At 48.1% G+C, this 27332-nt stretch overlaps 1 protein-coding gene across 1 annotated transcript in view; it reads left to right on the forward strand.

Annotated features, from left to right (window-relative positions):
* Positions 1-9583, forward strand: part of st6galnac3 (ST6 (alpha-N-acetyl-neuraminyl-2,3-beta-galactosyl-1,3)-N-acetylgalactosaminide alpha-2,6-sialyltransferase 3) — a 241444-nt gene extending 231861 nt beyond the window's left edge. Inside the window, exon 5 of the mRNA XM_085983445.1 lies at positions 1864-9583. Within this exon, the coding sequence (XP_085839571.1) occupies positions 1864-2047 (184 nt within the window). The 3' untranslated portion in view covers positions 2048-9583. The remainder of the gene's footprint in view (positions 1-1863) is intronic.
* The last annotated feature ends 17749 nt before the right edge of the window (positions 9584-27332 follow it).

Genomic DNA, 27332 nt, shown 5'->3' on the forward strand with positions numbered 1-27332 from the left:
ATCCTGGCCAGATATTCCACTGTCGGAGGATCACAACTGCCCCGATGCCTTATATCCTCAACTCACCGTCCACACGTGCACCTGTTCCAGTGGGGGCCTTGGGACTGTATTCAGGAGCAGAAACTCCCCATAGCCCAGGGGTCATAAGCCCCTAACTCTGTCCTGGCTGAGATCTTTGGGAACTTCCTGATCTGTACATCTCTGTATTCACTAGAGGCCTGTATTCACTAGAGTTAGGCCTGTATTCACTAGGGTTTAGAAGAATGAGAGGGGATCTCATTGAAACGTATAAAATTCTGACAAGGGCTAGACAGGCTGGATGCAGGGAGGATGTTTCCCCTGGCTGGGGGGTCTAGAACGAGGGGTCACAGTCTCACTCAGGATACGGGGCAGGACATTTAGGACTGAGATGAGGAGAAATTTCTTCACTCAGAGGGTGGTGAACCTGTGGAATTCTCTACCACAGGAGACTGTGGAGGCCAAGTCACTGAATATATTTAAGAAGGAGATAGACAGATTTCTAGACACAAAAGGCGTCAAGGGGTATGGGGAGAGAGCGGGAATATGGTATTGAGATAGAGGATCAGCCATGATCAGATTGAATGGTGGAGCAGGCTCGAAGGGCCGAATGGCCTACTCCTGCTCATATAATTTTTTTATGTTTCTATGTTTCTATCTCAGCTGATCACTGGCTTGACCCACTAATCAATCAGGGGAGCCATACTCCTCCTTTTTAAGAATAACAGCATAGGGAAGGCTGGTGGTGTAGAGTGCCAATGGAATAATGCTCTGTGCTTTGGAGTGGTCAGAGGTGTGTTATTGTTCGAGTTATTGCCTAATGCCTTCACAACAAAAACGACGTGCATTAAATATGGTGCCATTAGGCTCGGGCCTTTGTTAATTTTGTTAAAGCTTTTAATGGCCGCTCCCTGTCATGTGTCAGCTTGGCTCAGTTGGTTTCAATCTTAGCCTTGAGCCAGGAAGAGCTGAGCTCAGACCACACTCCGGGGGTTGGTGCTTATCCATCTAGGTTGTCACTCTAGCACAATGCTGAGGGAGTGCTCCTTTGACCAAGGTGCTGCCCTTTAGATGAGAAGTTAAGCTGAGGGCCCTGCTTAGTCGGACATAAAAAGAATGGTAATTTATCTCATTGCTGTTTGTGGGTAAGGCAGTGTATGTGAAATCTCCTCTTTGAGATGGCTGCGACACTCAACGTGCAAGTTGTTGATGAAGTGTTTGAGATGTTCCTGAGGGACATGATAAGGTGCAATGGTTGGTAGCACTCTCGCATCTGAGTCAGAAGGTTTTGGGATCAAGTCCTACTCCAGGGACTTGAGCACAAAATCTAGGCTGACACTCCAGTGCAGTGCTGAGGGAGTGCTGCACTGTCGGGGGTGCTGTCTTTTGGATGAGACGTTAAACCCAGGCCCTGTCTGCCCTCTCAGGGGGACGTAAAAGATCCCATGGGACTATATCGAAGAACAGTAGGGGAGATATCCCCAGTGTCTTGGCCAATATTTATCCCTCAACTCAACTCACTGGTCATTTATCTCAATGCTGCTTGTGGGAGCTTGCTGTGCGCAAATTGGCTGCTGTGTTTCCTACATTACAACAGTGACTACACTTTAAAAGTACTTAATTGGCTGTAAAGCAGTTTGGGACATCCTGAAGTGGTGAAAGGCGCTCTATAAATGTAAGTCTTTCTTTCTTATGAGTGTAAGTCTTAGAAATATTTAACCGTCTATGCAACAAACACCTTACAGAACTTTTTTGTCTCTGATCTTAAGCTGCTTAGAATGTAATGATCTGCACCGGATACGCCAAGGTCCGAATGTCATTGATGATTCTTTTCCGTCTTCACAGGGCTGGAGGACACAAAAATGTTCCTTATCATTACTACGAAGCGGGGGGTCTAGACGAATGCGCAGAGTACGTCCTTCATGAAAATGCCTTCTACGGCGGTCACAGATTTATTACTGAGAAGGCTGTCTTTGCAAAGTGGGCCAAGCATCACAACATAACATTCTCGCACCCAGGCAGTGGCTAGGTTCACAGACTCTGAGCCAAGACTGGCCATTCCGGCAGCACGGTTAGAACAAGGACATTGTCACTACATTAAGTTCACTGTGGAATCATTTCTCTCCTCCTTAACCGTGCAGTGAATGCGTAAGGATTTACACATGCCCGAATAAGCCCTTTTTAACTATCATGGAAGAAAGTGGTGGGGAATCAGCAATCATTTTAAGTATTAACAATTTTTCACATATGATACAATATATTTTTAAAAAGCACTTTAAGTATTGACAGTGGAGCATCCGGCAAGATTGAAATCATGTTCTGGGTTTTAAATGCGACATTACTGATCAATAAGGAGGGGTAGGTTAGACACAGGTCTTTCACCTCAGCTCTGGTCCAGCCCAAGGCTGTTGAGATGGAAGCTTCCTGATTGTAATGGCCCTACATGAAATTAATTAAATAAAACATGCCGGAATCCAGTTGTAGTGAGCATCACCCCACAACAAAATCAAAGAAGCACTCCTTAATTTGACATTATCTCACTGCGCCAGGCCACAGGCTGGGTATTCAGCAGCGAGTGACTCACCTCCTGACTCCCCAATGCCTTTCGACCACTTACAAGGCACAAATCAGGAGTACGATGGAATACTCTCCACTTGCCTGGATGAGTGCAGCTCCAACAACACTCAAGAGTTGCCACAACATCCAGGACAAAGCAGCCCGCTTGATTGGCACCCCATCCACCACCTTAAACATTCACTCCCTTCACCACCAGCGTATCGTGGCTGCAGTTTTAACCATCTACAGGAGACACTGCAGCAACTCGCCAAGGCTTCTTCAACAGCACCTCCCAAACCCGCGACCTCCACCACCTAGAAGGACAAGGGCAGCAGGCGTATGGGAACATCACCACCTCCAAGTTCCCCTCCGAGTCACACACCATCCTAACTTGGAAATATATCGCTGATCCTTCATCATCGCTGGGTCAAAATCCTGGAACTCCCTCCCTAACAGCACTGTGGGAGTACCTTCACCACACGGACTGCAGCGCTTCAAGTAGAAGACGGCCCACCACCACCTTCTCAAGGGCAACTGGCAATAAATTCTGGCCTTGCCAGCGACGCTCACATCCCGAGGATGAATTTTTTAAAAGGGCCGCTGTGAGAAATGGACAAATGCCACCCTGGCGCAGTAAAGGGTTCAGGCTGAGGTCAGACTGAGGCACATTGTTGGCAGAGTGGAGGAAGCTTTACTCTGCATCCAGCCCTAACCTGAAGCGAGTGCTTCATACTAGTACTGGGTGTCTGAAGTGAAAAGTATTCCATTCCCTAGCACGGGCATCCCTTACCTTGATGAGCATAAAGCTACAAAAAAGAGGTATTCATTAAGGAGAAGTTCAAAAATAGTAAGAGGTACAAAAAAAACGTATTGAATCAATCCTCCTTTGTGAGATTTAGAATCAATAGCAAGATGTAATTAAAGAACGGAGTGACTGCTGCCAACGAACCGGAAGCTGCGTAGAATCATTCTGCACATAAATGTCAACTTTCATAACTTTCATTAATCCCATAGAAACACCAATTCAACATAAGCCAATAGAAACACCAATTCAATATAAGCCGATAGAAACACCACTTCAATATAAGCCAATAGAAACACCTATTTAATATAAGCCAATAGAAACACCAATTCAATATAAGCCAATAGAAACACCAATTCAACATAAGCCAATAGAAACACAAATTCAGCATAAGCCAATAGAAACACTAATTCAATATAAGCGAATAGAAACACCAATTCAGTATAAGCCAATAGAAACACCAATTCAGTATAAGCCAATAGAAACACCAATTCAACATAAGCCAATAGAAACACCAATTCAATATAAGCCAATAGAAACACCAATTCAATATACGCCAATAGAAACACCAATTCAGTATTAGCCAATAGAAACACCAATTCAATATAAGCCAATAGAAGCACCAATTCAGTATAAGCCAATAGAAACACCAATTCAACATAAGCCAATAGAAACACCAATTCAATATAAGCCAATAGAAACACCAATTCAAATTTTAATTTTTTTTTTCGGCTCAGTTCGGCAGCAGCGATCACTTTTCCCCACCCCCTCCCTATTGTTGGTAATATTTAACATTAAACCATCATCAGCCGTGTCTATTATTACTTAAATTTAAAGCTCGGTGGGTGCTGACTGGTGACAAACTCCAGGAGCTTTCGCTTTTCAAGCCCACCGGCTGCACGTGAGGGACCCGGAGCCCTGCCGGACCCCACCATCAAATCACCACACCGGCGACCAGAAACCCGTTAGAAATGACTGGAAACTGCGAGTATCTTTACTTCTAATAATTACAAAGATGATCTGTTTCACAAACAAACCACATTGATATATCAGAGTGACTGCTGCCTAAGAAATCCGGCGAGAACAACCAGGGAAACACTGGAACTGCGCCTGCGCAACGACTTTGCGTCATTGGCAACAGTCGCGTCCATTAAAGAAAGCACATAATGTTTCAGGCTAAGCCGAACACCGAACATCATTGATCTGTTGCAATTATGTATCAGCACTGAAGTTTTCAAAAGTCCAATTAACTTACCTGTGAAAATGAATATTCAAACTGATCGTTCTGTTAGGGATAATAGGATACATTTAACGACCAGCGAAGTTCCCATACAAACATACGACGGTGTTACAAATTCAGGTTTTGCCTCAGATATTCTCTCAGGTTACATGTGTGCTGGCCATCCCGTAACTGGTCTGAACGTCTTGCGTTCAGGAGTGGGCCCAATTTATACCCAAACAATAGTTGTGATCCAGGGGTAACGATAGTGGTCCCTTGCGGTCTGAACCGGATATTCGTATCTTTTTGCACATGCCCCAAAGTGCGCCTCTGCAATATTTTCAAAGGCAGACCAAGACAACATTTGATGAGTTCATGCCATATATGAATGATTTAAGCTGTTTTATTGCACAGACAGCAAGTGAACAAAATAGTGAACAACAGTTATGATTGAACGCACCTAGTTCAATCAGTACAACTTGACTTTGTGAAATAATACAAAATAAGGAACATGCCATGCCTCCCCACACCAGTGGGTCATTTTGTTCGACATAACTTCTAACAACCCTCCAGTATTCAGTGTCCCTGAGTCTGATGAAAGCTTGTCTTCGCAGCTTTCTGTTTCACAACCTAAATGTCAGACAGTTTTTCCATCCCTGTTTTTATCTCCTCTTGTTCTCAGACTGGGGAGAGGGCCTATGCCAGACCATCTTTACTGAGCACACAGAATTAGGGGCCTCCCAACATCATGGGTCTGATGTGTTTGTCAGTTGCCAAGACTGGTTAATGAATTACTTATTGTTTACAGCCTTTTGAGGATAGAAGTTTAATGCCTAGCTCATTAACATTTTAACCCCCTTTTGTATCGGTGTTTTAAAAACTTGTGTGAATATATCTTTTTTTAAACCCAACTCATTAAATGTAACTTTTTTTCCCCAAATCCTTTCTGTCCAATCAATTGTGAAAAAATTCCCAAACATGAAAAATAGGGTCATACCAGCGCGTCAGCTGTGGGTAGCACTCCCGCCTCTGTGTCAGAAGGTTGTGGGTTCAAGTCCCACTCCAGAGACTTGAGCACAAAAATCTAGGCTGACAACCCAGTGCGGTACTGAAGGAGCACTGAACTGTCGGAGGTGCGTCTATCGGATGAGATGTTAAACTGATGCCCCGTCTGCCCTACTTGCCTTGGACGTAAAAGATCCCATGGCACTATTTCGAAGAATAGCAGGGGAGTTCTCCCTGGTGTCCTGGCCAATATTTATCCGTCAACCAGCATCAGTAAAACAGATTATCTGATCATTATCACATTGCTGTTTGCGGGACCTTGCTGTGCGCAAAATGGCTGCTGTGTTTCCTACAGTGACTACACGCCAAAAGTAATTCACTTGCTGTAAAGCGCTTTGGGGTGTCCTGAGGTTGTGAAAGGCGCTATAGAAATTCAAGTCCTTTCTTTCAGTAATGTAGACCATGTTTCCATATAATGGATTAATTTGACAAAAGTATATGAATTCTCTAAAACCCATTACATGGTCTGATGTGCTGATTGGTTCGCCTGTAAGTGCTGCAGGTTTCTCTGTGACACGATTGAAATGTCCCATTAAATGTGGGATTCTAAATGGAACTCAATTAAATATAAAGGTTTGACAGTGCGTCTCTGACAGGGAAATGGGAGAAAATTTTAAAATGAGATCTCTTGTGATATTTGAATTTTTACATAAATCTGCAGATGACTGAAAGTGTTTAAATTTGGATTAGTGCTTGTGTTAATGTACTTATTCAGCCTCTTACACCAACTCAAAACTGTGGAACTCCTTCCTTTCCTCCTGCAATCTTCTGCTGTCACTTAACCACTCCTTAATTCACCTGATTCTCTTATACTCCTCTCACCCATTGTGACTTTGACCCTTGACGCCTCCCCTTGACTTCTCGCTTATAAAAAGAAGAGAACATTCACCTGTGCCGCACAAAACTGGCTGACTCCAACACCACATCTGAGCATAGACAATGTCGGATTAAACAGCTACGCAAATGCCGGGGATACTAGAACTAGGTCAGAGGCTGGGTATTCTGCAGCACGTGCATGACCTGACTTCCCGAAGTCTCTCCACCACCGACGAGCCACGAGTCAGGAGTGTGATGGGATACTCTCTACTTGCCTGGATGGACAGTACTCACTAAGTATGACATCATCAAGGACAAAAGCAGCCGACATGATCGGCAGCCCATCCACCAGCTTAAGCATCCACTCCCACCACCACTGGTGCAATGTGGCTGCAGTGTGTACCATCTACAGCAGGGGCTCTCAACCCTTTTTTGCTTCTGAGGCCCACCCTGGCATTTATAAAAATTTCACGGACCCCCCTGTAAAACGACGCAAGTATTTTTTCTGTCTAAAAATTAGTTACTCAATTAAACATATATTATTACTATTTTTGTTTTACTTAATGTGTAACTTGTTGCTGGTGGTGGGCAACGGTTCTGCCCAGGCGTGGAGGTAGCTTCGATGTGCTATATTTGCAGCCTCTTTGGGGCAGGAGAAGGACAACCTCTTCGCACATGCGCAGTGTGGGCCGAGGATGGCCGGAATCTCTTGAGCCTTCCAGAAACTAAAACAAACGTCCTAAGTTGCCAGGCAGAAGAGCCCAGTTTTTTGCAGAAATAACAGAGGTGCCGGGCTCGATGTGGCTGTGCTCGACACCAGTCCGCACTGTCACCCAGCGGAGCCTCGGCCTGTCACCTTCCTCCCCCTCGGGCTCGCAGAACGCGGACTGCAAGCGGAGGCACGCCAGAGCCCATAACCCGGAGATAAAGCAAACCGCGCGCTGAGCTTCAGCAACTGCTGCAATGGCTGTCGGTAGTACGGTGCTGGGCCAGCAGCCCAGCTCACTGAGCAGGTAATGCTTGGTGTACCCCTTGAAACCTTCTCACGGGCCCCTAAGGGGGCCGTGGACTCCCAGTTGGGAAGCCCTGATCTACAGGATGCACTGCAGCAACTCGCCAAGGCTCCTTCGGCAGTACCTCCCAGACCCCTGACCTCCACCACTTAGAAGGACAAGGGCAGCAGGCGCACGGGAACACGGCCACCTCCAAGTTCCCCTCCAAGTCACACTCCATCCTGACGTGGAAATATATCGGCCATTCTTCCATCGTCGTTGGGTCAACATCCTGTGACTCCCTCCCTAATAGCACTGCAGCGATTCAAGAAGGCGGCTCACCACCTCCTTCTCAAGGGCAATTAGGGATGGGCAATAAATGCTGGCCCTGCCATAGCCCGAGAATGAATTAAAAAAGCCTGTGTCATGTTGGCTGCGTATAATCCATCAATCATCTCCTGCAAAACCACATCAATATATGCAGCGTTGATTTTTTTTTTTACGGAAAGTCTTTATCTTACCTGATTTGAGCATATTGAACGTGCTGTTCAATAAAAAGATTTTGTTTGCCACTAGTGAATGCTGAGCCACAAAACGGAGTGTGTGACCTGTTTATATTCTGTAACTTATTGCCACAGCAGCACATACCTGGGGTCAAACCTGGGCCTCTGCTGCGATCCTGAAGGTGATGCTTACCAGGGCGTGTTCCAAGGCCGCACTCCGATGCCTCGTCCAGTTGATCAGCCTTCACGTGTGAGTACAGGCAGCGAGTGTTGGCAGGTGCTTCAACTGGAGGGGATGACGTGGATTGAACCCTGGTCCGTGGTGAGTAAGCTGATCTCCGCTGGGGTGTGGCAATATAGCTACAGTAATTAGCCTCGGTGTGCCGAGGATCAGGACAGGCAAATCAGCCAGGATTCCCACTCCTGGTTATTATCCGCAGATCCCTGCTGGGAAATGCACAGGGTGAGAAAAAGATCAAGCTTAGACTAGGCTTGTAGTCCCTCGAGTATAGAAGATTAAGGGGTGATCTAATTGAGACGTTTTAAGATTAAAGGATTTGATGAGGTAGATGGCCCGTATTTTCTGATCGGAGGCTTCCTTACCTGAGGGCTCCGGAGGTCCGGACATTTCCGCTCCTGGGCCTCTGCTCTACGAAATGCGCAGGGCCCGGGTATCCCGGGGCATAGGCGGTTCGCAAGCATCCCTGGGATCACGTGGACCATGGGGAACCAATGAAAGAAGGGAATCCCCCTTCATACATTTGACAGGTCTCTCAGCTTAGACCTGTCAAAAGTATGAATGGGATCACTCAAAAAACACATCAAAACATTAAATACATTTTTTTAAAGCACGTTTTTAAAATTAGTTAAAATTACATTAAATTAAATATTTTAAACAAAAATTTGATTTTTTGGAAAGAAAGTTAAAGTTTTTTATGCGGCTAAAAATAAACTTACCTTTTTAAAAGTATTTTTAAATTATAAATGAGTGGGAAAAAAGTTAATATTTTTACTTTTTTAAACTCTTATGCTGGTAAAAGCAGGCCTTATGCACGCTTTTACCAGGCGTAAGATTTTTAAAGGTTTTCAGCAGGCGGAGGTTGTGCAGAAAGCAGAACTCCACCCCCCCCCCCGCCGCCCCGGGCAGGCGGAGGATCTGTCAAGAGGATTCTTGACAGATCGGAAGTGCCGGTTTTCAACACATGCGCTCATACACACCCGTAGGGATCGGAAAATACGGGCCACTATTTCCTCTGGTGGGGGAATCCAGAACAAGGGGGCATAACCTTAAAATTAGAGCCAGGTCATTCAGGGATGCTGTCAGGAAACATTTCTTCACACAAAGGGTAGTGGAAATTTGAAGCTCTCTCCCCCAAAAAGCTGCTGAGGGCTAGGGGTCAACTGAAAATTTAAAAACTGAGATTGATAGATTTTTTTTTTGTTAGTGTGGTAAACCACTGTATTGTATATTGCCACCTCTGGGTGGCGCTGTGTATGGAGGCATGCCTCAGCTGACTCCACCCACCACTGTGTGGGTTTCGTTCAGACTTGTTCAGTCACTCACGAAGAAGCATGGTCTCTTCTTAGCTAATAAAAGCCTTATTCATCTCTTCTTTCGACTCATCATCTCTTCTTCGACTCATCACCTTTTATGAAGTAATTGATAAGCGTATCAATTTTATTAGCTAAAAGTTAAATGGCGACACCTGAGGAGCAACAACAGCAACGGATACAGCAGACATTGCTGAGAGCCCTCAGGCCACCACGCCTGGACCTCGACCCTCAAGATGTGGGTGCATCAGCCAAGTTTGAACACTGGCTGAGCTGCTTTGAATCCTTCCTCGCAATCTCACAGGTTACAGAGGAGGATCACAAACTGAAAATTTTGACCGCCCAGGTGAGCCATCAAGTATATATGCTAATCCGGGACTCTAATACGTACGTGGCGGCCCTCGAGCTACTAAAAGGGCAATATACGCGCCCAGTGAACACAATTTACGCCCGACACCTCTTGGGATCCCGCAGGCAGCAACCGGGAGAATCGGTAGGGGCATTTGCACGGGCGCTACTGGCACTCTGCAGAGACTGCGATTGTAAAGCGGTAACGGCTGTGGAGCACGCGCAGGGACTCGCCTGTGATGCCTTCGTCAGGGGCCTCCAGTCAGACCACACCCGGCAGAGACTGCTAGAAAGCAAGGAACCCGACCTGAAGACGGCCATTGCCCTTGCGCTCTCGTTAGAGGAGGCCCACCGAAACCTCGAGGCATACCCCCGTAACGGCGCCGAGACATGGCAATCGAAACCGTGGGACACGGGACCGCCGCCCCCGGCACCAACCGCTGCAGCGACCCAACCGAGACAGCAGCCTCCGGTAAGAACTGCTTCGATGCCCAGTAACCAGGCCCAAAAATGCTATTTCTGTGGCCAGTTAAAACATCCCAGAGCGCACTGCCCAGCTAAGACAGCTACCTGCTCGGGCTGCGGGAAGAAAGGCCATTACGCTAACGCCTGCAAGGGGAAGCCAGCCAGCAGCGCAGCGTGCGGGCCGTGGGAGCAGCCATCTTATCCGCCATTTTGTGTACCCCCGGCCGCATGGCATCCGCCGCCATCGTATCCAACGCACTCAACCGCCATTTCGTCACCGGAACCGACCACCGTCTCGGCGGATGACTATAGTGACTCACTAAGCCACATACTGGCCTCCGTGACGCTGGATCAAGGCCACCCTCACCATCTATCCAGCTCCATGATGGATATCGCGGTAAACGGCCGCGCCACCAGTTGCCTGATCGACAGCGGGAGCACAGAGAGTTTCGTCCACCCCGACACGGTACGTAGCCACTCCCTCACGATTCTGCCAACGCACCATCGCATTTCTATGGCGTCCAAGTCCCAGTCAATGGACATCAGCGGCTACTGTGTGGTGACCCTGTCAGTAGGGGGCACTGAATATCAAAAATTTAAACTGCTAGTCCTGCCCCGTCTTTGCGCTGCCGTCCTGCTAGGGTTGGATTTTCAGTGCCACCTTAAGAGTGTCACACTAGCATACGGTGGACCCCTCCCCCCACTCACAGTCTGCAACCAACAACTTTTAAATCGCCCGCTGCAAACCACCTGCAGCCTTTCCACATTAAAAGTCCCCCCCCCTCCCCTGTTCGCTAACCTCACCCGCGACTGTAAACCCATCGCTACCAAAAGCAGGCGGTACAGTGCCGGGGACAGAGCTTTTATCAGCTCTGAGGTGGAGCGGCTCTTGAAGGAGGGCATTATCGAAGGTAGCACTAGCCCCTGGCGAGCCCAGGTTGTAGTCGTTAAAACCACTGCAAAACGCCGCATGGTAATCGACTACAGCCAAACCATAAACCGGTACACCCAGCTGGACGCGTACCCCCTCCCTCGCATATCTGATATGGTCAATCAGATTGCGCAATACAAAGTATTCTCCACCATCGACCTTAAGTCAGCGTACCACCAGCTGCCCATCCGCCATGAGGACCGCCAGTATACTGCCTTCGAGGCAAACGGCCGCCTCTACCACTTCCTTAGGGTCCCCTTCGGCGTCACCAACGGGGTTTCGGTCTTCCAAAGGGAGATGGACCGAATGGTTGACCAGAACGCGCTGCGGGCAACCTTCCCCTATTTGGATAACGTCACCATCTGCGGCCACGACCAGCAGGACCACGACGTTAATCTAGCAAATTTCCTCCGTACGGCCCAACGGCTGAACCTAACGTACAATAAGGAAAAATGTATGTTTCACACCAAGCGCCTGGCCATCCTCGGCTGCGTGGTGGAGAACGGAGTCATCGGGCCCGACCCCGACAGAATGCGCCCCCTAATGGAGCTACCCCTTCCCCACTGCCAAAAAGCACTGAAGAGATGCCTGGGGTTTTTCTCCTACTACGCCCAGTGGGTGCCCCTCTATGCAGACAAAGCCAGGCCCCTCATCAAAGCCACCTCCTTCCCCCTGACACCAGAGGCGTGTGCAGCCTTCACTCTTATCAAGAACGATATCGCGAAGGCCGCAATGCACGCGGTGGATGAGTCCATCCCCTTCCAAGTGGAGAGCGATGCCTCCGACTTCGCCCTAGCCGCGACCCTTAACCAGGCGGGCAGACCCGTGGCCTTTTTCTCAAGGACCCTCCAGGGCCCCGAGACGAGACACTCCTCCGTCGAAAAGGAGGCCCAGGCTATTGTAGAAGCGGTGCGTCACTGGAGGCATTACCTGGCCGGGAAACGATTTACCCTGCTCACTGACCAGCGTTCAGTAGCTTTTATGTTTAATAATAAGCAGAGGGGTAAAATCAAGAACGACAAGATCTTGAGGTGGAGAATCGAACTCTCCACCTACAATTATGATATCTTGTATCGGCCAGGGAAACTCAATGAGCCCCCAGATGCCCTATCACGTGGTACATGCGCCAACGCGCAGAGTGATAGGCTGCAGTCCCTCCACAATGACCTCTGCCACCCGGGGGTCACCAGGTTTTTCCATTTTATCAAATCCCGTAACCTGCCCTACTCCATCGAGGAGGTCAGGACCATGACCAAGAGCTGCCAAATCTGCGCCGAGTGCAAACCGCACTTCTATAGGCCGGACAGAGCAAGCCTGATCAAGGCCACCCGCCCCTTCGAACGCCTGAGCGTCGATTTTAAAGGGCCCCTCCCCTCCGCTGACCGCAATGTGTACTTCCTCAACATAGTTGATGAGTACTCCCGTTTCCCCTTTGCCATCCCTTGCCCAGACATGACCAGTACCACGGTCATCAAGTGTCTGAATGACATCTTCGCTCTGTTCAGGTTCCCCAGCTATATACATAGCGACAGGGGCTCATCGTTCATGAGCGACGAACTTCGGCAGTACCTGCTAACAAGAGGTATCGCCACGAGCAGGACCACCAGTTACAACCCCCGGGGGAACGGCCAGGTGGAAAGGGAGAACGCGACGGTTTGGAAGGCAGTCCTCTTAGCACTAAAATCTAAGGGCCTTCCGACCTCCCGCTGGCAGGAGGTCCTCCCTGCAGCGCTTCACTCCATTCGGTCACTGCTTTGTACTGCCACTAATGCGACCCCTCATGAGAAAATGTTCGTTTTCCCCCGGAAGTCTACATCGGGAACCTCGCTACCGGCATGGTTGACTTCTCCTGGGCCCGTCCTACTGCGGAGGCACGTGAGGACGCATAAAATGGACCCCCTGGTCGAGCGGGTGCACCTCCTACACGCCAACCCCCAGTATGCCTGGGTGACATACCCAGACGGGCGGGAGGACACGGTCTCCATACGAGATCTCGCACCCTCGGGTACCCCTGAATTACCACCGTTATCCCCCTTACCACCGTTATCCCCCTTACCACTGTTATCCCCCACCACCCCTCCCAACCCAACCCCTGCAGACGGCATGCCAAAGCCCCAGGAATCTTCGCCAACCACCCAGACACCAGACCCGACGTCGGATGCTGCAACACCACCGCCGCCACCACGACGATCAGGACGTCAGACAAGGCCTCCTGATAGACTTAACTTGTAGTACCCTTCACCCCGCCGGACTTCACATTAAACAAGGGGTGAATGTGGTAAACCACTGTATTGTATATTGCCACCTCTGGGTGGCGCTGTGTATGGAGGCATGCCTCAGCTGACTCCACCCACCACTGTGTGGGTTTCGTTCAGACTTGTTCAGTCACTCACGAAGAAGCATGGTCTCTTCTTAGCTAATAAAAGCCTTATTCATCTCTTCTTTCGACTCATCATCTCTTCTTCGACTCATCACCTTTTATGAAGTAATTGATAAGCGTATCAGTTAGGTAAGGGTATTAAGGGTTATGGAACCAAGGCGGGTAAATGGAGCTAAGATACAGATCAGCCACGATCTAATTGAATGGCAGAACAGGTTCAAGGGGCTGAATGGCCTCCTCCTCTTCCTAGGCGTGCCACCACCATGGCCTTTCAACACTTACTGATCCTGCCCACATTCGACAAATGGCTGCTTGGGTTTAGATGCTGAAAAGTATGGGACCACCAAGCCCAAATGACCACCCTCAGCGGAGAAAGGATCTTCCCGGTTAAATAGTCGGGTCTGTGCTAAGTTCGCTGAGTTAAATCAAGCAGGAGTATAATTCACTACAGTGCATAAAAAACAGTATGGCCTAGAAATTCAGTCGCGTTTGCGCCCACTTATTGGCTATAAAGTGGTTTGCGCCTGAAGTTTTTTATCGCCCGAAATTCAGATGGACCCTAACATCGGCGTTAGCCGGTAGCGCTGCGCCGGCACCGATGACGTCATCGGTGTGCGCAGCGCCCCGGTTGCAATGCTGTTCTGGCCCGATGGCCAAATTCAGTTGCGGCCGCCTCGCCCGTGGCGGCCGCAAACAGCGTTTGTAAAACGGTGCCTTGCAGCTCCGAAAGGCCGGCGCATAAAGGTGGAGGGGCGGCCGGCCGCTTTCCCGGCGGCCGCCTGGCCGCACCTCCCTCCCCGGACTCCTGCACCACCCCCCCGCGGCATTGATGTGTGACTCCCGCGAGCCCGGCACTTCTCCGGGGTGCCGGGTTCATTTGCCGGGGGAATCCCGCGCCGAACTCACGGCTGCAGGCAGCTCCTCCTTAAGAGAAGGAGGAGGCCTGCAGTACCCCAGCCTGCCGCACCGCATCGGGTGCCGCAGCGGCAGCTGGACGCCTGAAACTTACATACATCGCCCCAAACGAGGCGGCCAAACCCTGCAATAGCGCCCGCCTCCGTCTTGGGCCGGCGCGACTGAATTTCAGGCGGGCGCTACGGGAATCCGGGCCAGCGCAAAATTTCGGGCACTAAAGACCTGGCGCGGCGAAACCGAATTTTTAGCCCTATTTCTTGAAGTGAATGCTGAATTTTAATTGCTGACTTAAGACACTATTTTATCCCATAATATAAAAAAAAACTGCACAGAACTCGAGTGTCGCTGAGGATACATTTTCTGTGCGACATTTGAGATAGGAAGTCATGATTTGTTTTTATTTGAAGACAGATATTTTTTCAAATTGGCATTTTGAAAAAGCAGCTGAACAGTCAGGAACATTAAAATGTGAACAAAATCTGGAATAAGTAAAGCGTTGTTGTGAGAAGAAATGGAAAACATGCAATCATGTACATTAGAAATGCCCAGTAGGTGAGCTGTGGCTCAGTGGGCAGCACGCTCTCCCCTGAGTCAGAAGGTTGTGGCTTCAAGTCGTACCCTAGAGACTCGAGCACAAAATCTAGGCTGACACTGCAGTGCAGTGCAGAGGGGAGTGCTGCACGGTCAGAGGTGCCGGCTTTCGGATGGGAGGTTAATCCGAGGCCCCGTCTGCCCTCGCAGAGGGACGTCTAAGATCCCACGGCACTATTCGATGAAGAGCCGGGGAGTTCTCCCCGGTGCCCTGGTCAATATTTATCCCTCAACCAACATCTGCTCACCACCTCATTGCTGTTTGTGGGAGCATGCTGTGCAAATCGGCTGCCATGTTTCCTACATGTGTGCGTCATTTGAACAACGGGAACAGTGCCGATGGAGGAAGTTACTGTTTTGTCACTTATCCGATAAGCACTATTTCATTCTCTAGAGATGAGGAGTTTGGCATGTGATGTTTAAAGTAATGAAGGGAGTTGTAGAGAGGAAATGCTACGATCTCAGAGGGGAATCCAGTACAAAGGGGACCAGGATCTTAGAATTCAAACTAAAAAAGCGAATCCAGAAAACGTTTCTTCACGCACAGGGTTGGGACAATGTGGAGCAAACTGCTTCAGGAGGCTGTAGGTGCAGAATCAAGGCTAATGGGAAGTAAGGGTGTTGAGAGAGGTGGAGGCAGGGCGGAGAATTGGGATTAACAAAATTAAGGTCTGCCGTGACACATAAAGCAGTGGAGTAGCCACGATGGGCCGAATGGGCTACTCCTTTTTTTTTTAATGTGATCTTGCGATGTGGGTGTCGCTGCCAAGGCCGGCCTTCTTCTTGAACCGCTGCAGGCCGTGTGGTGAAGGCGCTCCCACGGTGCAGTTACGTCCTGGCCGACATTCCTGCCTCAACCTAACGCCACCAAAGCACAGATCAACTGCTCATTCACCTCGTTGCTGTTTGTGGGATCTCACTGTGCGCAAATCAACCGCCGCAATTGACAGCGTAACAACAGCGACCGCACTTCAAATAATTGTTTCCAGAAACGTGCTATATAAATGCAAACCTTTCCAGTATTCACGAGTTCTATTACATGGAATATTGTAAATTTTAAACATTTGTAACTTTTGATAAATTATCCGTCTTACCCGACTTGGCAATTCTCTGCAGCCTTAAATTGTTACAGCTTTTCTTTTCATATTTACCAGGTGATAAGTGTTTGATTTTAAATTTTAATACAACAGCCTTCAGGTTGATATATTGTTAATTGTTTTTAATTTTGTACAGTACATCATCTAATTTTTCTGCCCTGTGTTTTAATAACCCGGCTTTTCCTTCTCGATCCACTTGATTATTTTTTGAATGTGTGTGCGTGCTAAAGATTGCGCCTGTCAATTTTTATTGAAATAATAAAAAAAGTTGAAAAGATAAATTGTATTTAAATTTTGTTTTGCCATTACCTAGGATGCAGCTTTTACTTGCTGAATTAAAAATATCAAACATCGCAGGACAACAACGACAAGTTGTATTTGTATAGCACCTTTAACGTAGTAAAACCTCCCAAGGCGCTGCACAGGAGTGTTATAAGACAAAAATTTGACACCGAGCCACATAAGGAGAAATTAGGGCAGGGGCTTGGTCAAAGAGGTAGGTTTTAAGGAGTGTCTTAAAGGAGGAAACAGAGGCGGAGAGGTTTAGGCAGGGAATTCCAGAGCTTAGGGCCCAGGCAACAGAAGGCACGGCCACCAATGGTTGAGCGATTATAATCAGGGGTGCTCAAGAGGGCAGAATTAGCAGAGCACAGATATCTTGGGGGGGGGGGGCTGGAGGAGATTACAAAGATAGGGAGGGGCGAGGCCATGGAGGGATTTGAAAACAAGGATGAGAATTTTGAAATCGAGGCGTTGCTTAACCAGGAGCCAATGTAGGTCAGCGAGTACAGGGGTGATGGATGAACGGGACTTGGTGCGAGTTAGGACACGACAGCCGAGTTTTGGATGACCTCAAGTTTACGTAGTGTAGAATGTGGGAGGCCAGCCAGGAGCGCGTTGGAATAGTCAAGTCTAGAGGTAACAAAGGGTTTCAGCAGCGGATGAGCTGAGGCAAGGGCAGAGACAGGCGATGTTACGGAGATAGAAATAGGTGGTCTTAGTTATGCTGTGGATATGCGGTCAGAAGCTCATTTCAGGGTCAAGTAGGACACTAAGGTTGCGAACAGTGTGGTTCAGCTTCAGACAGAATGGGCCACATACTAGGCTTGCCAGCAAAGTTGAAGCCCATGGAATAAAAGGGACAGTGGCAACATGGATCCGAAATTGGCTAAGTGACAGGAAACAGAGAGCAGTGGTGAATGGTTGTTTTTCGGACTGGAGGAAGATATTCAGTGGCGTTCCCCTGGGGTCGGTTCTGGGACCCCTGCTTTTCTTGATATATATTAATGACTTAGACTTGGGTGTACAGGGCACAATTTCAAAAGCTGCAGATGACACAAAACTTGGAAGTATAGTGAACAGTGAGGAGGATAGTGATAAGACTTCAGGAAGACATAGACAGGCTGGTGGAATGGGTAGACACGTGGCAGATGAAATTCAATGGAGAAAAGTGCGAAGTGATACATTTTGGCAGGAAGCACGAGGAGAGGCAATAAAAGCTAAAGGGTACAATTCTAAAGGGGGTGCATGAACAGAGAGGCCTGGGGGTATTTGTGCACAAATCGATGAAGGTGGCAGGGCAGGTTGCGAAAGCGGTTAAAAAAGCATGCGGGATCCTGAGCTTCATAAATAGAGGCGTTGGCTGCGATCTTTATAAAGGAGGCGGGTTGAGGGCGGGCCCGCTGCTCGGCACCTTTCCGACCCGCTCCTGATGCCGCCGGCCCGCAGTTACAATTTTTGCTTCGTTGGCCTCGTTACGGCCGACGTGCGGGTCCCTCCAGGCAATTGCTTGGAGGATGTCAGTTTCTCACGTCTGATGACACGTTGTTTGAGTAAAAATTTAAAGGGGCTATGTCCCCTTGACAAAAAATGTAGATGGGGTGGCTTGGTGCTGTATTATCTAGAGATGCGATTTGACAGCGGCTGGTCTGAACACAATTTATTGAATGAAATTGCTGGTCATATTATTCCAGAAAGAAATTTATGATTTTTTTTTATCTTTCAATGTAGTATGTGACTAAGAAATGAAAAATCATAGTAAAATTAATCTTTTTTCTTTTAAAGGTGCTGGCTGTTGCAGGAACGGAAGCCCCAATAACTAAGGCTGCACCCAGGTTCAATGAGGGCTCTCTCCATGCTTTTGTTGAGGGAGTTAGAGGACGTCAGGAGCTCCTCTTCCCTGGAAACAGAAGGAGGAGGCCTCCTCAGCAAACCAAGGCAGCTTGGCTGCAAATTACTGAGGAGGTGGGCTCGAGGTCTGTGTGCAGACACACATGGGTTCAGTGTGGAAAAAGGTTCAATGATCTGCTGAGATCACCTAAAGTGTGGCCTCTGTGTTCTGGGAAGTGGAAGTTCAAGAGTGAGGGCTCAGAGCGAATGCCATGTAGAATGTTGGTGATGACACTGAGCTCTTTAGTAGACAGATGATGCCTGGGGTTTTGAGAATGTCGGACTTATATTCATCTCCACGTGCCAGCCACATGTGGTTGAAGCATAAGATTACGCGAATCTGGCATGGATGAGTGCATCCCTTGCCTAACGGCCAGCAATGTGGTCGCCTGCTGTTGGATTGGCCACACATCCGGCCCTGCAAGGCATCACTCCCTGTCCTACTCCTCATCCTCCTCCTCGTTATCCTCCTCGTCCTCTTCCTCATCATCTTCCTCTTCCTCCAAGGATGCTCTGCGCTGAGCCACTTGTTCATCCGGCAGCACTAAGCCGCGCTGCTGTGCAATGTTGTGCAGGGTACAGCAGACCACGACGATTCTGGACACCCTGGCTGGTGCATACTGCAGGGCTCCACCAGACCTGTCCAGGCAGCGGAAGCGCATTTTGAGCAAGCCGATGGTTTGCTCAATGATGCTTCTGGTGGATATGTGGCTCAAATTGTACCGCTCCTCAGCATCGTTTGATGGCCTCCTCATCGGTGTCATGAGCACCTTTTTCAGGGGATAGCCCTTCTCGCCAAGAAGCCATCCGGAAAGTTGGTTTGGTGGATGGAAGAGCTGAGGCACAGTAGATGGGTGCAGGACGAAGGAGTCATGGCAACTGCCAGGGTACTTTCGCAAACATGCTTGATGAGCTTCCTGTGGTTACACACCAGCTGGACGTTCAGGGAGTAGAATCCCTTGCGGTTGACAAATACAACTGGATTGTGATAGGGGGCCTGAATGGCTACATGTGTGCAGTCCATGACGCCCTGCACCATTGGCAAACCTGCCATATTGGCAAAGCCAACCGCACGTGCCGTCACACTTGGGCCATCCATAGAGAAGTGCATGTAGTGGAGCCCTGCAGTATGCACCAGCCAGGGTGTCCAGAATCGTCGTGGTCTGCTGTGCCCTGCACAACATTGCACAGCAGCACGGCTTAGTGCTGCCGACTGAACAAGTGGCTCAGCGCACAGCCTCCTTGGAGGAAGAGGAAGAGAACGAGGAAGATGATGAGGAAGAGGACGAGGAGGATAATGAGGAGGAGGATGAGGAGTAGGATGGGGAGTGATTGCAAAGAGGGCATTGGTGACCTGTATGATGCAGGTGTGTGCGGCCGACAGGTGGGTGAAGAGGAGGTTGGCGCTCCTGGTGCTGGTTCTGCTGTTGTGGCTGGTTGTGGTGCTGCCGCAGTTGCTCTTCATCCGAATCTGATGACCAGGATTAGAAGATATAAATGGTTCCCATCCCATTGCTATAGATTTCATTTGAGGCAAGAAGCTTGCAAACGCACATTCAAAGCGGCCTGAAATTATTCCAATCAGGTCACATTGCAGATGGCTGTCAGCTTGAATAGTCAAGGTCAGTAGATTTGCAATATCTTATCCCAAAGCTCCAACAACAAAGTTGTTGCATTTGAATGTCAAGCCAGGAGCGCTTTTAAAGTGCTGCACCAATGACTACAAATCATGTCCTCCAGCAACTCGTCTCCTTGCAGCTGGCCTGTTTCTGACAAGACGGGAAACAGGAGCCAGAAGCACGAAAATGGGAAACCTCTATCAAGGCAGTTAACAGGCTGTTAGCTGCCTTAACTACCTATCCCACCGGTTCCAGTCGGGTCAGTTTGGGAGCAGCTGACCCGACACTCATGAAAATCGGGTGGGGGCAGGATGGAGGCGGGTTGGGTGTCTGAAGCCATTTTTCCCGATTTTCGCTGAAGACCCGCCTCCAAACCCGCCTCCTCAGGGCTATTAAGATCAAGCCCATAGAGTACAAAAGCAAGGAAGTTAGAACGAACCTTTATAAAATACTGGTTCGGCCTCAGCTGGAGTATTGTGTCCATTTCTGGACTCCGCACTTTAGGAAGGATGTGAAGGCCTTAGAGAGGGTGCAGAAAAGATTTACAAGAATGGTTCCGGGGATGAGGGACTTCAGCTAAGGGAATGGTAGTGTAGTGGTGATGTTACTGAGCTAGTAATCCAGAGGCCTGGGCTAATGATCCAAAAGTGTGAATTCAAATCCCCCCATGACAACTAGGGAATTTAAATTCAGTTAATTAAATAAATTTGGGGAAAAAAAAACAAGTATCAGTAATGGTAACCATGAAACTATCAGATTGTTATAAAAACCCATCTGGTTCACTAATGTCCTTTAGGGAAGGAAATCTGCTGTTGCTACCTGGACGTAGAAAATAGGAGCAGGAGTAGGCCATTTGGCTCCTTGAGCCTGCTCTGCCATTCAATGAGATCATGGCTGATCATCCAAGCTCAGTACCTCTGTCCCTGCCTTTCCCTTGATCCCTTTAGCCTTAAGAAATATATCTAATTCCTTCTTGAATATATTTAATGAATTGGCCTCAACTGCCTTCAGTGGTAGAGAATTCCATAGGTTCACCCACTCTCTGGGTGAAGAAATTCCTCCTCAACTCTGTCCTAAATGGCTTACCCCTTATCCTTAGACTGTGACCCCTGGTTCTGGACTCCCCTGCCATCGAAAACATCCTTCCTGTGTCTAGTCCTGTTAGAATTTTATAAGTTTCAATGAGATCCCCTCTCATTCTTCTAAACTCCAGCGAATATAAGCCCAATCAACCCAATCTCTCCTCATACGTCATTCCTGCCATCCCAGGTATCAGTCTGGTGAATCTTCGCTGCACTCCCTCCATGGCAAGAACATCCTTCCTCAGATAAGGCGACCAAAACTGCACACAATACACAAGGTGTGGTCTCACCAAGGCCCTGTACAACTGCAGCAAGACATCCTTGTTCCTGTACTCAAACCCTCTCGCTACGAAGGCCAACATACCATTTGCCTTCTTAACCGCCTGCTGCACCTGCATGCTTACCTTCAGCGACTGGTGCACAAGGACACCCAGGACTCGTTGCACTTCCCCTTCTCCCAATCTATGGCCGTTCAGATAATAATCTGCCTTACTGTTTTTGCCACCAAAGTGGATAACCTCGCATTTATCCACATTATACTGCATCTGCCATGCATCTGCCCAATCAACCAACCTGTCCAAGTCATACTGGGGTTTCTCGGCATCCTCCTCACAGCTTTGTGTCATCTGCAAACTTGAAGATATTACATCTTGTTCCCTCGTCTAGATCATTAATATATATTGTGAATAGCTGGGGTCCTAGGACCGATCCCTGCGGTACCCCACTAGTCACTGCCTGCCACTCGGAAAAAGACCCATTTATTCCAACTCTTTGCTTCCTGTCTGCCAACCAGTTCTCTATCCAAGTCAGCACCTTGCCCCCAATCCCATGTGCCTTAGCTTTACACACTAATCTCTTATGCGGGACCTTATCGAAAGCCTTCTGAAAGTCCAAATACACCACATCCACTGGTTCTCCTTTATCTATTCTACCAGTTACATCCTCAAAAAATTCCAGTAGATTAGTCAAGCACGATTTACCTTTTGTAAATCCATGTTGACTTTATCCGATCCTGTCGCTATTTTCCAAGTGTTCTGCTATTACATCTTTTATAATGGACTCTAGCATTTTCCCCACTACCGATGTCAGGCTTACCGCTCTATAATTCCCCGTTTTCTCTCTACCACCTTTTTTGAACAGTGGGGTAACATTAGCTACCCTCCAATCCATGGGACCTGTTCCAGAGCCTATAGAATTTGGAAGATGACCAGCAATGCATCTATTATTTCTAGGGCCACTTCCTTAAGTACCCTAGGATGTAGATTATCAGGCACTGGGGATTTATCGGCCTTCAATCCCGTCAATTTCCCTAACAAATACTGATTTCATTCAGTTCCTCCCTCTCATTAGACCCTATGTTCCCCAACATCTCTGGGAGGTTATTTGTGTCCTCCTTTGTGAAGACAGAACCAAAGTATGTATTTAATTGGTCTGCCATTTCTTTGTTCCCCATTATAAATTCCCCTGATTCTGACTGCAAGGGACCTACACTTGACTTCACCAATCTTTTTCTCTTCACATATCTATAAAAGCTTTTACAGTCAGTTTTTATGTTCCCTGCTAGCTTACTCTCATATTCTATTTTCCCCTTCTTAATTAATCCCTTTGTCCTCCTTTGCTGAATCCTAAACTGCTCCCAATCCTCAGGTTTGCTACTTTTACTGGCCAATTTATATGTTCTCTCCTTGGATCTTATGCTATCCCTAATTTCCCTTGTTAGCCACGGTTGAGTCACCTTTTTAAAAAAAAAATTATGCCAAACAGGGATGAACAAATTCTGTAGTTCATCCATGCGATCTTTGAATGTTTGCCTTTGCCCATCCAGCATCAACCCTTTGAGTGACATTCCCCAATCAATCCTACCCAACTTGCACCTCATACCATCGTAGTCTCCTTTATTTAAATTCAGGACCCTAGTCTCTGAGTCAACTACTTCACTCTCCATCTTAATGAAGAATTCTATCATATTATGATCGCTCCGCCCCAAGGGGCCTCGCACAACAAGATTGTCAATTAATCCTTTCCCATTACACAATACCCAGTCTAAGATGGCCTGATCTCTAGTTGGTTCCTTGACATATTGGTCCAGGAAACCATCCCGTATACAGTCCAGGAATTCCTCCTCCACAATATTGTTACTAATTTGGTTAGCCCAATCTATATGTAGATGTATGGTCTGGCCTATATGTGACTCCAGACCCACGGCAATGTGGTTGATTCTTAATTGTCCTCTGAAATGGCCAAGCAAGCCACTCAGTTGTAACAAACTGTTATGAAACAAAATAATAAAAATGAAACCAGACGGATCACTCGGCACCGGCTGCGGACACGGCAACGGCACACCTAGCCTAGTCAACCCTGCAAAGTCCTCCTCACCAACATCTGGGGACTTGTCCCAAAATTGGTACAGTTGTCCCACAAACTCGTCAAGCAACAGCCTGACATAGTCATACTCACAGAATCATACCTTTCAGCCAATGTCCCAAACTCCTCCATCACCATTCCTGGGTATGTCCTGTCCCACCGGCAGGACAGACCCACCAGGGTTGGTGGCACAGTGGTATACAGTCGGGAAGGACTGGCCCTGGAAGCCCTCAACATTGACTCTGGACCCTATGAAGTCTCATGGCTTCAGGCCAAGGAAACCTCCTGCTGATTACCAACTACCGCCCTCCCTCAGCTGATGAAACAGTGCTCCTCCATGTTGAAAACTACTTGGAAGAAGCACTGAAAGTAGCAAGGGTGCAGAATGTGCTCTGTGTGGGGGACTTCAATGTCCATCACCAAGAGTGGCTCGGTAGAACTAACCTGGCCGAGACCTGAAGGACATAGCTGCCAGTCTGGGCCTGTGACTGGTGGTGAGAGAACCAACACGAGGGGAAAAACCTACTTGACCTCGTCCTCACCAATCTATCTGTCACAGATGCATCTGTCCATGACAGCATTGGTAGTAGTAACCACCGCACAGTCATTGTGGAGACAAAGTCCCGTCTTCACACTGAGGACACACTCCATCGTGTTGTGTGGCACTACCACCGTGCTAAATGGGATAGATTCAGAACAAATCTAGCAGCTCAAAACTGGGCATTCATGAGGCGCTGTGGACCATCAGCAGCAGCAGAATTGTATTCCACCACAATCTGTAACCTCATGGCCCGGCATATCCCTCACTCTACCATTACCATCAAGCCAGGGGACCAACCCTGGTTCAATAAGGAGTGTAGAAAAGCATGCCAGGAGCAGCACCAGGCATACCTAAAAATGAGGTGCCATTCCCCAAAAATGGGGAAGTTGCAACACAGGACTACATGCATGCTAAAAAGCAGAAACAGCATTGGGAGGTAGAGCTAGGTGTCGTCAGCGGACATGTGGACACTGACGCTGTGTTTTCGGATGATGTCGCCAAGGGGCAGCATGTAGATGAGAAATAGGAGGGGGGCCAAGGAATGATCCTTGGGGGACACCAGAGGTAATGATGCAAGTGCGGGAAGAGAAGCTGTTGCAGGTGATTCTCTGGCTACGATTAGATAGATAAGAATGGAACCAGGCGAGTGCAGTCCCACCCAGCTGGACGATGTTGGAGAAGGATGGAGTGGTCAACCGTGTCAAAGGCTGCAGACAAGTCAAGAAGGACGAGGAGGGATAGTTTACCTTTGTCACAGTCACAAACGATGTTATTTGTGACTTTGATGAGAGCCGTTTCGGTACTGTGGCAGGGCGGAAACCTGATTGGAGGGATTCAAACATGGAGTTGCGGGAAAGATGGGCACGGATTTGGGAGGTGACAACATGTTCAAGAACTTTGGAGAGGAAAGGGAGGTTGGAGATGGGGCGGTAGTTTGCAAGGACAGAGGGGTCTAGAGTTGGTTTTTGAGGAGAGGGATGATGACGGCAGATTTAAGGGAGAGGGGGACAGTATCTGAGGAGAGAGAACCGTTAACAATGTCAACTAACATAGGAACCAGAAAAGGGTGGTCAGCAGTTTGGTGGGAATAGGGTCAAGGGAGCAGGAAGTGGGTCTCATGGACAAGATGAGCGTGGAGAGGTCATGAGGGGAGATCAGAGAGAAACTGGAGGAAGACATGAGTTCAGGGCTAGGGCATGGGGGAACCTTAGAGGAAGTTTGGCCTGATGGGTTAGGGGAAGGAAGGGAAGTGGCAGAGGCAGCTGAATGGATGTTCTCAATCTTAGATACAAAGAAGTCCCTGAGCTCCTCACACTTGTTGTCAGAGGTGAGGGTGGAGGAGACAGGGGAGAGGGGTTTAAGAAGATGGTTAGCAGTGGAGAATAGAAGCCAAGGTTTATCTTTGCATTCAAGAATGATTCTGGAATAGTAAGCAATTTTGGCAGACGAGAGCAGGACCCGATAATGCTTTATGTGGTCCAGCCATATCTGGCGGTGAATGGCTAAACCAGTTGTCCGCCATATCCGTTCAAGTCTGCGTCCCTTGGACTTAAGAGAGCGAAGAGGAGGGCTGTACCTGGGGAATGGCCAGGATGAGAGAGAGTAATTGTTTTAATAGGGACTAGGGCATCAAAGGTGGTGGTGAGGGTGTGGTTGAGCAGATTGGTAGCTGCAGAAATGTCATGGTGAATAGAGGGCCAAAGGCTGGACAGTTGGGATTTCATAAGTGCAGTTGTAACAGAGTTGTAAGTGAGTTTTTTCCAGGGGCGGACACAGAAGGAGTAGGGGGACAGACCAAGGTGTGATTTGGTGATGAGAGCCACACCGTCATATCGACAGAGAGGACATATCGGCAACATTTGCGGTCTGTCAACGCTCCCTTTTTACAAGAAAAGTTGCTTTGCTTTTAGTGCAACTGACCCCTTCTGCACAGGAACGCAGGAAGGAAGCACTGTTTAAAGCATCTTAGTTACCCAAATAGGCTCAAAGAGCTGGACCACTAAACTGTATAGAAGTATAAACATTGGGGTGATCTGTTCGAGGTCTATAACAACAACAGCTTACATTTAAATAGTGCTTTTAGCGTAGTAAAACGCCCCAAGGCACTTCACAGGAGTGTAATCAGACAAAAAATTAATACCAAGCCAAAGAAGGAGACATTAGGACCAAAATACTTGGTCAAAGAGGTAGGTTTTGTTATGTCCGTGTATCTTAATGTTGTGTCCTTCAATAATCAGACAACAGACTACAGGGAACGATTCAACTGGTGTTTACTGAATGAGGGTTACTCTAGAACTAACTGTACAGATCACTACTCAGGGTTTATATACAGGTGTGGTCACTGCCGGTACTACAGTATACAGGAGCTGTAAAAAGTAGTTCTCTCCCTTAAGGTATATATACATTACATACATTACAATTCCTCCCCTTTTAGATTAACAGTACCATAATACTCATTTAACAATTAACATTTTTAATATACAATGTTATATGAAAATAGTCCATTCATATATTCAGTCTCTGGGGAGGCTTCCTGATTCTTTCTGGATAACGCCTTTCCCGAGTGTCTCGCTCTTGGTGCGGAGGCGCTTCTAGCACCTTGTCGTCAGTTGATTCATCAGCTTCCAATGCTATTGTTTCTGAGGTAGATGCGACCTGTACGTCGGGTTCCTCACCAGGTACGTATGGCCGAGACATGGGGTTGACTTGTTCCTGTGACTCTAGGATCTGGTCAGCATGGCATCTCACAATGTTCTCCCCAACATCCACTGTGTACATTAGTGGTCCCTGCCGTGTGCATATCGTTCCTGGTTGCCATTTCTCTGTTCGGAAGTCGCGGGCCAAGACTGGTTGCCCTACATTGAAGCTCCTTGTCGGCTTCTCATTGATGTGCTGGAATTGCTTACTCTCAACATCTCTTTGTACATTTGGTCTGAGCAAATCCAGACGAGATCTCAACCTTCGGTTAAAGAACATCGTGGCCAGGGTCTGGTTGGTGACTGCATGTGTCGCATTTCTGTAGGCTAACAGGAAATTGTCCACCTTATGCTGCAGTGGAATGTCGTCATCGCACATGGCCTTTACTGCTTTTTTAAAGGTTTGTACGAACCTCTCAGCCAATCCATTTGTGGCTGGATGATACGGGGCGGATGTGTAATGCCTTACCCCATTCCTTTTCATAAATCTTCGAAACTCTTCGGACACAAACTGTGGTCCGTTATCAGAGCAAATCTGCTCTGGCAAGCCGTTCCTGGCAAAAATGGTCCGTAGGACTGTAATAGTTTTCTCCATGGTGGTGGAGGACATTT

Source organism: Somniosus microcephalus, chromosome 3, assembly GCF_052327205.1.
Source record: "Somniosus microcephalus isolate GS21.2 chromosome 3, FLI_Smic_1.0, whole genome shotgun sequence".
Lineage (NCBI taxonomy): Eukaryota > Metazoa > Chordata > Chondrichthyes > Squaliformes > Somniosidae > Somniosus > Somniosus microcephalus.